This window comes from Caenorhabditis briggsae (genome assembly GCF_000004555.2).
Source record: "Caenorhabditis briggsae complete genome, chrIV, whole genome shotgun sequence".
NCBI lineage: Eukaryota > Metazoa > Nematoda > Chromadorea > Rhabditida > Rhabditidae > Caenorhabditis > Caenorhabditis briggsae.
In genome coordinates, this window is record NC_013487.2 from 1,346,185 (window position 1) to 1,358,483 (window position 12,299).

Consider the following 12,299-nt stretch of genomic DNA (forward strand, 5'->3'; position numbering starts at 1 on the left):
CTCAAAGTGGACGATCCGGGTGTCGTTCTATTAGAGGTTTTACGGTATGTAAATAACTTTGTTTTATATTTAATCTGGCCTAACATTAAAACGATCGCATATGGTCAAAAAAATGATAAAAATTACTTTTTCACATATTTTCTCAAAAACTGATTATCGTTTGGCTTTTGCCTAGTGTTTTGTTGTTCTCTGGAACCAAACTTAAGTCGATTTTGAAGCAGTAATTTTTCAAAAAATATTTCTCTACTGATTCAAGTAATTTTTTAGCTATACAACATCAGAGAGGGGTAACTGTGGGTGATCAATTTGGATTTTTTTGGCAAATTAGATCTAGACACCCCAAGAGTTTACTTCAGTTTTTTTTTCAAAATTTCTGTTCCATTCAGTTTGCTTCTTGGGATACTTTTCGAAGATGCACTTGGAGACCAATATAGGAGCCCCCACAACTTGATCTAATATATCTCGGTTCTTGTTAGAGATATCAAAAAATTCTAAAATGATAAAATAATGGTGATATCCCGATAAACATTTTATAAATAGGCCAAATTTTGATATCTCTTATAGAAATCGAGATAATTGAGCTCAGAGTGCGAGTGTAGGGCGCCGTTCTATTTGAGCATTCACGAAGGTTACACAATCTTGAAAAGAAGTAACTAAAGAACAATGCTTAATTTATGATAAGTGGAAAAAAACCGTAATCTAGTGTCTACCGTAAATCTCAAAATTAGATGTTTGAGAAACAAACAATAACAGAAAATCTAGCATTAAAAAAATAAACTACACGATAAAGAACCTATCTGAAACTGTAAAAAATGACTAAAAACGGACCATTTCAAAAGGAGTTACGTGCGATGGAAATTTCAACACGAGAGAGTGTGGTGGATAAGGAGGGCGCATACACGCCTAGCTTCTCTGCACCCTCCTCTTTCTCCACACTCTTTCGTGCAAAATTCAAACGTCTCTAACTCGCGGTCTAGTCAGTTAATCTAGCTGAGATTTTGTGTATATATGATAACAAACAATTCACATGTTTTTCACTTTATTTTTGGTAGATTTGAACCGCTACTTATTCGTGTAGTGCACCTTCGATAACAAATCCCAAAAAATGAACTAATTGAAACAGAACATTTTGCATAAAATACTGTTACCGTGTCTAGATCAATAAAGGATTTGCCAAAAAAATCGTATTCCACTTCCAATATGAAGTTGTACATTGCTAAAAAACATATTCGAAAATCCACTGGAATCATTAGAAAAGACTATCAATAAAAACTACTGTTTCAAAATCAACATAATTTTGATTTTTAGAACAACAAAGCATTTCCAACTGCTTTGGTTGATTCCATAAATAAACTTTTTTGGAAGGTATCGTTTCAGGTTTGATCCAAATTTTCTCGATTCCTGGAAAGATATCAAAAAAATGTCAATAGACAAAATATTTCTTATAATGTGATAAGCATTTTATCAGTTGACTACTTTTTGATAGCTTTCACAGGAAAAGAGATAAATTGACTCATACTGAGGATCTTATATTGTTTCAAAAATTTACTGTTTCAAGAGTACCACATCTCAAAGTCAAAGTGGGACGCCCTACCTTTCACTCAATTTCTTATCTTCCTCGGTGTCCAGAGCATTTTTCCAGGATAAACAAGTGCACCAATGTGGTTCAATACCAGCTTGAGAACACGTTCGATCAGTTGGAATCGGTCGAAAAACGGAGAGGGATCGTTTTTCAGAAGCATCTTGCATTTGGTTGAAATCATCAGAAGACGTTGCGGAGAGATTCAGAATATCCAGAAGACTTGCGTGAATATCGAATGGACTTGTTAGTTTCTCCGCGTTTTCTCTGTAAATGGTGTATTTGAATTTGAACATTAGATCATCAGTGAACGTCAGTGAATATTAATGGATGGAAGAAACTACTAGTATCGCAGTTTCAAAACAGAGATCTTAATACTCGAATAAAAAAAACAAATCAAAATTTCATGTGTAAAATCGTTAAAGGTGGGGGGACAGGAGATTTTACGGGGGATTTTTGGGGCCAGAGTATGCATTCTACCGTGACGGTGTACAACGCTTAATGTCACTCTGCGTACAGCTGTCGTCCTCGCCTTTATGTATGCAATCGGGCGACCGCTTTCTCTTTGCCCGTGTAGCTCAGTCGGTAGCGGCGCCGCACCCTCAATCCTCGTCCCACACGTTCAACTCCTCGAGAGGCATATTTAAACGAAATTTCGAGAACATTATTTTTTTCATGTCCCCCCACCTTTAAGTAAACATTTTGAAGTTGTATTTTTCTGAAATGGAGCAGACTGGATTTTGCTACTGTGTTGAATGAAACTTATGAAGATTGAATAAACTACCTAGAAAATTATTGGATTCTCTGAAAATACCTGGACAAGTCAGCAACAGTTTTTTAATGTCTGAATAAAGTTTTTCAAAAATCTTGCCTAAATTTCAAAATTATGAGCTTCAATTAAAAACTTCTGAATTTCAACCCAAATTTTTAACAAATTCGAAAAGTTTTTGAGTACAACGAATGCCCATTTGAATAAATTCTTCGAAAAGTTCTATGTAGAAAAAAGCTATTAGGTTGGCGGGAAAGTCTTTGTCACTTTTTCAATAGTTTATTTCTCAAAGAAAAAATAACCGAATAATTAATTATATTGTCCATCATTATCAACAACATGTCTCCAACGTTCCCTCAATTTATGGATTCCATTGCGGTAGAATCCAGCCGGGCGTGAGGCAAAGTATTGTTTGAGTGCCGCTTCGACCGCTCCACGGGAATTGAAGCTTCTTCCTTCGAAGGCACGTGTCATATCGCCAAATAACCAATAGTCGGAAGGAGCAAGATCAGGAGAATACGGGGGGTGAGGGAGAACATTCCATCCATATCCCATCAGCTCCTGCTTCACTTGTTTCGAAACATGTGGGCGAGCGTTATCATGTTGATAGTACACTTTCTTGTCTTTCAGGGCCGAACGGTCGACTGCTTTCTTGAGGTTTCGTAGTTGAGTAGTGTAGAGGTCTCCAGTTATTGTTTTGCCCTCGGGCAGAAGTCCNCAGTAGATGGGGCCGTCCACTCCCCACCACACAGAGAGCATAACTTTTTTCTGATAAAGGGTTCGGGTTTGGGGACATCCTGTGGGCTCTCTCCTTCTCCAACCCACTGGGATTTCCTGTGGTGATTATCGTAGAAGACCCACTTCTCATCTCCGGTTATTAGCCGGTCCAGCCATCGATCGCCCGCGTGGAGAGTGAGAAGAGTAATCGAATCGTCGACTCGGCGTTCAAGGTTGGCTTGAGTCAGGTGATGAGGTATGAATCGACCAAAAAGTTTTCTCATTCCAAGAGACTTCAAACCTTCAAGGACTGTGCTATGGTGAACTCCGAATGTGACAGCTAGTTCACGGCTAGATTGAAATGGATCCGATTGCAATGCGTGCTTCAGCTTGTCCAAATCCAACTCACGGGGTCTCCCAGAGCGATCCTTTTCATCGAGCGAGAAGTCATCTTTTTCGAAACGATGGAACCAATTGCGAATAGTATTGTAGTGAGGGGCATGTGTGTTGTACACATTCTTCAAGAAAGTTTCCGAATCCTTCATCGTGGTGTGAGATAGGAAGAGGTAAATCAAAACATGTCTGATGTGAATTGCAGTGGGAACAAACATATCGTTTCAATTACAGATGAGGAGCAGGGAAGGAAATGGGGACTTGTTTATATGGAAGGTTCTTATCACCTTGTTATTCACTAGAGTCGATATCATACACAGCCTCCATATACGAGAACAGTGATTAAACAAACAGAGTGACAAAGACTTTCCCGCCAACCTAATACTTGAAACATTAAATTTTTTTTTGAAAAATAAACCTAGAAAATCAAAACAAGGAATATTCGTAACTAGAAAACTACTAAAATTTTAAGGGATTTTCGAGTTTCAAATAAAACTTTTGGATTTGGAAGACTACATTAAAGGGGGCCAGACATCAAAAAAACGTTTTTTGATATTTTGCCTAGAGAACCCCCATGAGGAGTTGAACTCATGACCGGCAGCTCAGGGGTACAGCGCCGCTACCGGCTGAGCTACGGGGGCGTGAAGGCGCCTTCCGACCGATGGCCTATATAAGCGCGGCGCGATTTCGTCCCCCAAACTGTCCCCCAAATTTTTTGCTGTCTCGCCTTTTTTAAGATGAGCCATGGATTGACATGTAATCTTTTAACAACTAAAAATCATTTTTCCTTTTTTTTTTACTTGCATGTTTAAAGCTGTTTCGAAAGTACATCTGTTATACCTAAAGAAAAATTCCACTTCTGCTCCTTTTAAACCTGTTTGGTGGAATTGTAGAGAAATTTGTCCATTAGAAAATTAAAGCTATATTTTTGATAAGTATAATCTGAAATTTTCAGATAAAAAGGAAGATTCTAGACTACTACGTTTTCAGTATTCAAAAAATCAAATTTTCAATAAAACATATAAAATTAACTTTTTTAGAGTTTCATGGTCCGGTTAACGTATTATAAAATTAGCAACCAATTTCAGTTATTTCTGCAGATGACTCTTTGCCGTTAAAATGGTGAAAATGACTCTAAAAAGACAAATTCAGTCTCCTGATTCTGGTCATATTCAGACAATTTTCACCATTTCCGGCCTCTACGTCTTTTATTTACTTCAACACCCACTTCCAGTCGATTTCAGGTCATTTTCAGACAAATTTTAATCTTTTTTTTTATTATTTTAACCCCCACTTTCAATCAATTTCTTCCCATTTTCCCACCTCAAGTTCCTCTCCATCCTCTTGCCTTTCTCCGTTTTTTTCAATTCGTTTGGCAATGAAATGGAAAAGAAGGGCATTCGTTCTTCCAATTGTCCCTGATGTGTTTCTCGTAATTTCGCGAATCGATGACCATGATCAGCCATTACAATGACAATTGAATCATCAAACATTCTCAATTCATTCATATGTTTCAAATGGGCTGATAGATCCACGTCTTCTACGTCTACCAAATTGATGTCGTCGTGGGATAGAAGACCTTGATGCATCAGAAGGAATCGAGGAACATCTTGATATATTTGCATGAAGTTTTCACAGTTTTTGAACCAGATCTGGAATCGTTTCTTTTATTGGAAGCTCTTCAACCTGTTGAGAACAAACTCAACAGAGCGCGAGTGAATCAATACTATTAATTAAGGCCCTACTTAGGCTCCAAAAATCACTCACATTATGAATAGCTTGTCCATTGATACAAGTTCTATCTCCTCTTTCCTCCACATCTTTAAAGAATGTTCTCGGATAATGATCAGTTGGTTGGTGACGGAATCCCTTGAGACGGTAGGTGAAAGTGGCTGAAAAATTTGTCAAATTTTGGCTTGTCTACCTGAAGCTGAAAAGAGAACTGAAAACGGACAATTTTGAAGGGAGTAACAAACGTTTGAACTTTCGGTATGATAGAGTGTGTAGAACGGGGAGGACGTAAAGAAACTCTGCGCCCTCCTCCACTCCCACACTCTCTTGTGTCGAAAATTTTGTTCGTCCGTAACTCCCTTTCAAGTAGTCCGCTTTCTGCCATTTTTTCCGTTTCAAATAGATATTTTCATCTTTTAGTCTATTTTCTAAATGCTAGGCGACTTTTTCTTATTTCTAGATTTTCAAACTTTACGGTAGACACTTGATTACGGTTTCTAAACATTGGTATCAAAATATGTTCAAAATCTTCTAGTCATTGTTTAATCGATTGATCTATTTCAGCCAATTTCAGACCGTCAAATACTTTTGGTCACAAGATTTTCAAAATTTACGGCAGACACTAAATTACGGTTTCAAAAACTTGTATTAAAAAGCATTTTCAAATTACAGTGACAGGCCTGTCTCCAAGTGAACTTATTCAGCCAATTTTAGTTTAGGTACCTTCAATTTTTTCAAATTCCTAATTTTTTCAAAACAAATATTTTGTAGTTGATCATTGTTTGATACCTCTTATAGGAAAGTCAACAATCTACTTTAAACTGAAAAGAAAACTAAGAACAGACCATTTTGAAGGGAGTTACAGGCGTTTGAATTTGTGGTACGAGAGAGTGTAGGGGAGGAGGAGGGCGCAGAGAAGCTAGAGGTGTCTGTGCCCTCCTCATCTCGGGTTTTATTGTCCATTCAAAATAATCGCGCGAGTGAACGAGTAAAAATGTCGGCGTCTCTTCAGCGCCTCTACAGGTTTGGATACTCTCTACACGTTTTTTACTCGTTCATTCGTACGATTATTTGGAATAGGCAATAGTATTTTTTTTTAGTTTCAGCTAGAAATTTTCGATCTTATAGTTTTTTAAAAGTCAGTTTTTAAAGGCTAGTTGGTCGTCAAGTTTCAAGTTACACTGTTTTCAAAGTTTACGGTAGACACTAGATTACGGTTTCAAAACATCGGTATTAAAATATGTTCAACATACTCTAATAATTGCTTTACCGATTGAGCTATTTTAGCCAGTTTCAGTTTAATTTACCCAATTTTCAAAATTCATAACATGTTGCCAAAATTACTGTTTCTAGTTTGTCATAATTAAAAGTAAATTTTTCAAGGTACGATAAGAAGTTCTCATGATATAATTCATTCTTAATTATCTCCTTTCCTGTAATAGCTATCAAAACATCTCCAACTAAATGTAGGAAATTTCAAGGCAAACGTTTTTATAGCTGACTATATATTTTTTTGATATCTACTATTGTAAACCCACCATATTCATGCATATCCTCTCCAAACATCGTCACATATCCTGCATCCGAAAAGTTCTTCCAAATCATCGGATAAACCTCATCTAGATATTTCGACTCCTCAAATCGCTTTCTAGTTAAAGGAAGTTCAGTTTCAGTTTGTGCTGTTAAAATTGGAATAAATGCTTGTGGTGTGCCGTCTCCAACAATATTATAACCGTTCAAAACTACACTTCCCAGAGTGTTTTCCAGAAAATCCACAGTTTTTGGAAGTTTTCGACGGAATGACATTTGAGACAAGGAGTCGAATCTAGAACGTTTTTAAAATTACATCCCCGGAAAATTTGAAAATTTTGACAGATTCATTCACATTTTATCAGTAAGTTTGATTTTTCATTTTCAGTTCTGCTAATCAATAAAGTCTCAATTATCTCGGTTCCTATGAAAGATAGCAAAAATTTGTCAACTGATAAAATGTTAATCAGAAAATGATAAATATTTTATCAGTTGACAAAATTTCGATATCTCTCCTAGTAACCAAGATAATTGAGTTCAAATTAAAAATCTTACCCCAAAAAATACACATTATACGCTTTTTTCTCTGGATCCACCTCTTCTTTTCTCATTTTTCTGGCTCTCTCATGTCTTTTTTGATTCTCAGTAACTGTCCAAAGTAGAGTGGTCCATTTGGAAAATCCTTGATAACAAGTGACCTTGGCGAAATCACCTCCATCGAATGTGTCGCCGTCTGGAAATTGTTTGAATTATATTTTGGTCCTTCTCCGATGGCACATTAGCAACAAGATTATATTTTCATTTTAATTTGGTCTACAAACACTTGGTATTCGCATACAAATGGTGGATGTATATTAGGGACATATTCCGTCATCGCCTACAATTGGCGTTCGGTTCGAGAAATCCCGCCCAGGAGAGTTCAGTTTGAAAGATGTCAACGACCCGTGAGCCGGATCTTCATCAATTGCCAAAAGTCGTGGAGATTGATCCATTTCAAACCACTCGTAAAATGTCAAAGGCATTATGTGTTAGCCAACCAAGTATGGTGAATATGTTGAAGTCTTTTGGCAATGTCAAAAACTGGATTGATTCGTACCCCTTGTTTTTCAGGACTACGAAATGAATCGCCATGTAGACATGATCATGTTTTTCCTATCATTTCTTCGTACGGTCAGTTGGCTGGAAGATCTAGTTACCGTAGATGATAAGTGGGTAATTTACACTATCAACATGCAAAAGGGTCAGTTGATTGACAAAGAACATCAGGCTCTAGACGTCCCGGAACCCAAATTTCCCGTAAAAATGGGTATGCTAGTTTGATGGTCGGTCAAAGTAATGGAAACCGGGAACTTTTAAATGAAGGTGCCACTATAACTGCCGCCTTGTATAGTTTCTAAATAGAGAGATTGAATATGGCAGTCAAATCAAAACGAGGAGAAAAATCAAAGTTCGCATCCAGCACGACAGTGCAAGATGGCCAGTGACTAGAGGGGCCAGACAGAACATCATGTCGCCTGGCTGAACAATTTTTTTGCACCGGTCGTATTTTGCCCTTTCGGATAAATCGTCGTTTGGGGCTCTTGAACGTCATCTTGATAGTAAAATCTTCAATTGAAAAGATGACACTAAAAAGGAGTTGGCTCGCTTTTTCAATCGCAGCCTTCGTTGTTCTGGGCCGATGGAATCGAGAAATTACCGGAGCGTTGCCAGACAATTGTTGATACTAATGGACATTACACTCATTGACCTAGCCCCCTCTCCGCATTGAGAAAAATTTGATCAAAAATTTTGACAAAAAAGATAAAAATTTTTCTTATCAACCTAATAGCAGCTCACAGAGTGAAAAAAGTTCAGAATTTTCGAATTTATGAATAAACTGAAACAGAAAAATTTTTTGATAAAAATAAGTTATCTAATTTTTATAATTTTAATAAATTTCAAAGTTTTCTGAAAACTGTTCTGAGAGTGCTAATTTTAGTTCAGGCAGTATCCAATTTTCGGAAAACAAGAGAAAGATTTTCTGATAGGTTTTTAGGTTTCAATTTTGGGACAAGTTTCTGGTTTTATCTCATTTTTGATTTATACGATAATTTCAGTTTTCGAATTTTTAGTTTTTTTTTTCAATTTCTGAAACTCGAAATATTGAATCTTGAAATTTCTTGGAATTTATTGTTAGCGTTTCCTAAAATTTCCGATATTGAAGTTTCTTCAATTTTTCAACTCTTTTGAATTTTACAGTTTCAGTTTCATTAGGAGTTTTCGATGTTTTCATAATTTTGTTTATTTTGAAGGAGCTGGAGGCGACATGTTTGAACTTCTGGAATTTTTTAGCTATTGAAAAGTTTAAATTTCAGAACTTCTGCCTTTTCGAAAGTTCAAAAACGTTGAAATTTCAGAACCTTCTGGAGTTTTCAGCGTTCTCAACTTTTCAGAGTTTTCATGATAAGTTTTGAATTTTCAATTGTTTTATTTCGCAGTGTTTAAAATATCCCGGACTTCCGGAGATTTCGGAATGTTCAAAATTTGGACTCAAAACAATTTTTACAGTTTTAATTTCACTATATTTATAGTAATATTTTTCACATTTGATTACTCTTCGAAATAAAAAATAACTTCAAAAGAATTTCGGTCTTTTTTGAAATTCCATGAAAATATCATCAAATAAAAAAAAAGTTTTCCGTTTTGTTATTCTTGATGTTGACCCTGATATTCTTCTTTATTTTAGGATAAACATTTTTCGAATTTTCTGGATTTTAAAGTTTTCAAACCCGGAATTTCTTTAAAGTTTTTAATTACATTTCCAAATTTCTTTGTGTTCATAAATCCCGATGTCGACTCACCTTTAATATCTACCGTATCCCCATATCCATTCTCATCATCAGTGATTCTCCAAAAATATTGCATTTGACAATTCGCTGATTTTCGTTTTTCCGAAAATCGAATTTTTCCATTTTTATCCAAAACGACCCAATCTTTTTCAAAATTTCCAGGAATTTGACATTTCAATGGAGCAGTTTTATGGAAAAAATCAATAACTTCTGATCCATTGATGTCTAATTTTGGAATGTTGCATTTCTGAAATTTTTTAAATTTCACAGAATTCGGAATTTCGGAAATTCAGAAATTGCAAAAATTCGGGAAGTTCTTAAAAATAAATAAGTTCGGAATTAGATTTCTAATCAAATATTTTTTCTGGTCCCAGATACTTTTCAAATGTTTGAAACATTAAAATTTTAGAAGTTCAGAAGTTGTAAACATTTCAAAAAATTAAGAAAGCATATAATCTCAGAAGCTCAAAAATGCAGAAAATTCCGAAATTTTGAAATTTTGAAATTCAGGAAAATTTTGAAAATTGAGGAAATTGAAGAATATTCAGAAATTCGGAAATTTTGAAATATCGAAAAAAATCCTACTACGGAAGCCAACGAATGATTTTTTTTCTCTTTACAGAAATTTGTCAAATATTTGAAACATTAATTTTTTTGGAAATAATGGTTGAAAATCTAAAATAACAGCATTTTTACAACTTCAGGTTTTTGTTTTATTTGAATTTTCGAACCTTCTGAATTAAAATTATCGTTGGTTTCGGAATTTTTTGGAATTTTTTTGGAGAAATTTTCATGAAAACCCAACGTTTTTAAAGAAAAAACTACGAAAAACTCGAATAATTTGAATATTGCAAAATTCGAAAAAAAAGGCAAATTTCAAAATTTTGTAAGTTTTAGGAAATTTGGAGAATTTCGGAATTTCCAGAATTACTTAATTAAAGTTTTGGAAATTCAAAAAATCACCGAGCAGATTGGTTTCTTTTTCTGATTAAAAAAAAACAAAAAATTGTTCCGAAATAATCAGAATTTCAAAAATTCGAAATTTATTAAAAGTCCAGAAAACTGCGAAAATCGGAATTCTGAAAAACAATTCAAAAGATAAACATTTCAAAAATTTAGAACATTTAACGATTTCAGAAATTCCAAAAATATAAAAAAAATTCAGATACTCGGAATTAAAAATTCAAAAAAAAAAGAAACACAATGGTGTCAAAATGCGAGCTGGAAAATGTTTAGTTTTCGAAATATTTAGGTCGTCATTTGAAAAAATCCCCCATGGCTGAAAATTCTTTGTCAATTCGATTAGGTTTTTGCCAGATTCGAAATTTTTCTCAAAATATTGAAACTGAAACTTTTTTTTCCTTTCCAGATTTCAAAAAACTTTTTGATTCAGAAATTAAGAAATCATCACCGAATCAATCAGTTTTTTTAGTTCCAAATACTTCTCAAATTTTTGAAACATTCTTTTTATTTTTTGAAATATTATCTCCAAAAACATACATACCTCTCCATTCAACAAATCCTTCATACCATTTTTCTCTGCGTCTCCATTCCCAGCATTCTCTCTATTTCGATCACTATGAATCGTTCGAATTCTCAATGGACCAGTTCTCACAATTCGTCCTTTTTTATTCGTTTTTTTTGATAAAAAAGAGAAGGAAAAAATGAGCAAAAAGAAGAGGAAAAATGTCAGAAAAATTCGGTTCCAGCGATATTTTAAGACTTGCATTATTATCTGAAAATTTGAAGATAAAGTTTAAAATTTTAAAGGAATTTGGTTATTGAGAAATTCAGAAATTCAGAATAAAAACAGTCGAAAATTTAAAAGGAAATTATTGAGGGAATGAAAAAATCGGAAAGTCAAAAAATTTGAAAAAAATTTTTCAAATTTTGAAAGAGGTGAAAAAATGAAAAAAGTTATAAATAGTCCAAAAAGTTCTCAAGAAGTTCTTACAAGGCAGTTACTTGAAAGAGCAGGTTTAACTTTTTTTGAAATTTTGGGAGCAGATAGAAGAGCTTATGAGGAATCCAAATCTGTTAAAAAAATCAGCAAAATGCTCACGTGAGCTAAGTTATGACCTAGAAAAGTTTCCCTATGATTAATTTCTCGTGAAATTTTTTTCATGGAATAGTGTATTTCTTTTAAAACAATAGATTTCAATCAGCAGTGTGGTAAAGTGGTAAAATGGCAAGTTCAGAGGAGGAAGGTTGTAGGTTCGATTCTCCCGATCCCAAAAATTTTGCAAAATTTTTTTGTTTTATTTTAAGCTGCCATAACTGGCTCTGGAATAAAATTTACGCAATCTAATTATGTTTTTGGGGAGTTTCTCGTTATGAATAGGCATTTTCCAGAATAAAAACAGACATTTAATTTTTGAAGAAATTCACAAATATGCTCAAATAGCTCGAAGATTTTTCAAAAATTTTTTTCAATTTTTCTTTGTTTTTTTTTAATTGAAAAAACAGTTGAGGATTCTAAACACATCGGTGGCATTCGATGACAAACTGCTGGAAACATATGTTCTTGGCACAATACGCGCATTTGACCATTGACAATGTTTTGCACCCAGATAATTGGAACTTTCCATAAACTTTCCGGTCGAAGCAATATTGAATTGGTCTGTCACATTTCGGAGCGCAACTGTCCACATAACCGCCAGAATACCAGGCATACTGTCTCCATTCTTGGAAGATGGGAGAGCACATCTGCCAATATGCTTGGCTCAGCATCTGCAATCAAAAAATGAGGGAC

General features: G+C 34.7%; 1 protein-coding gene across 1 annotated transcript in view; it reads right to left on the reverse strand.

The window, feature by feature from the left end:
* CBG13765 overlaps positions 1–11,276 on the reverse strand; it is a gene marked incomplete at both ends in the record, with an annotated part of 11,915 nt that extends 639 nt beyond the window's left edge. Inside the window, 7 exons of the mRNA XM_045244815.1 lie at positions 1,595–1,846; positions 4,782–5,110; positions 5,226–5,350; positions 6,728–7,014; positions 7,275–7,452; positions 9,560–9,794; positions 11,052–11,276. Of these exons, the coding sequence (XP_045095249.1) occupies positions 1,595–1,846; positions 4,782–5,110; positions 5,226–5,350; positions 6,728–7,014; positions 7,275–7,452; positions 9,560–9,794; positions 11,052–11,276 (1,631 nt within the window). The remainder of the gene's footprint in view (positions 1–1,594; positions 1,847–4,781; positions 5,111–5,225; positions 5,351–6,727; positions 7,015–7,274; positions 7,453–9,559; positions 9,795–11,051) is intronic.
* Positions 11,277–12,299: the final 1,023 nt, after the last annotated feature.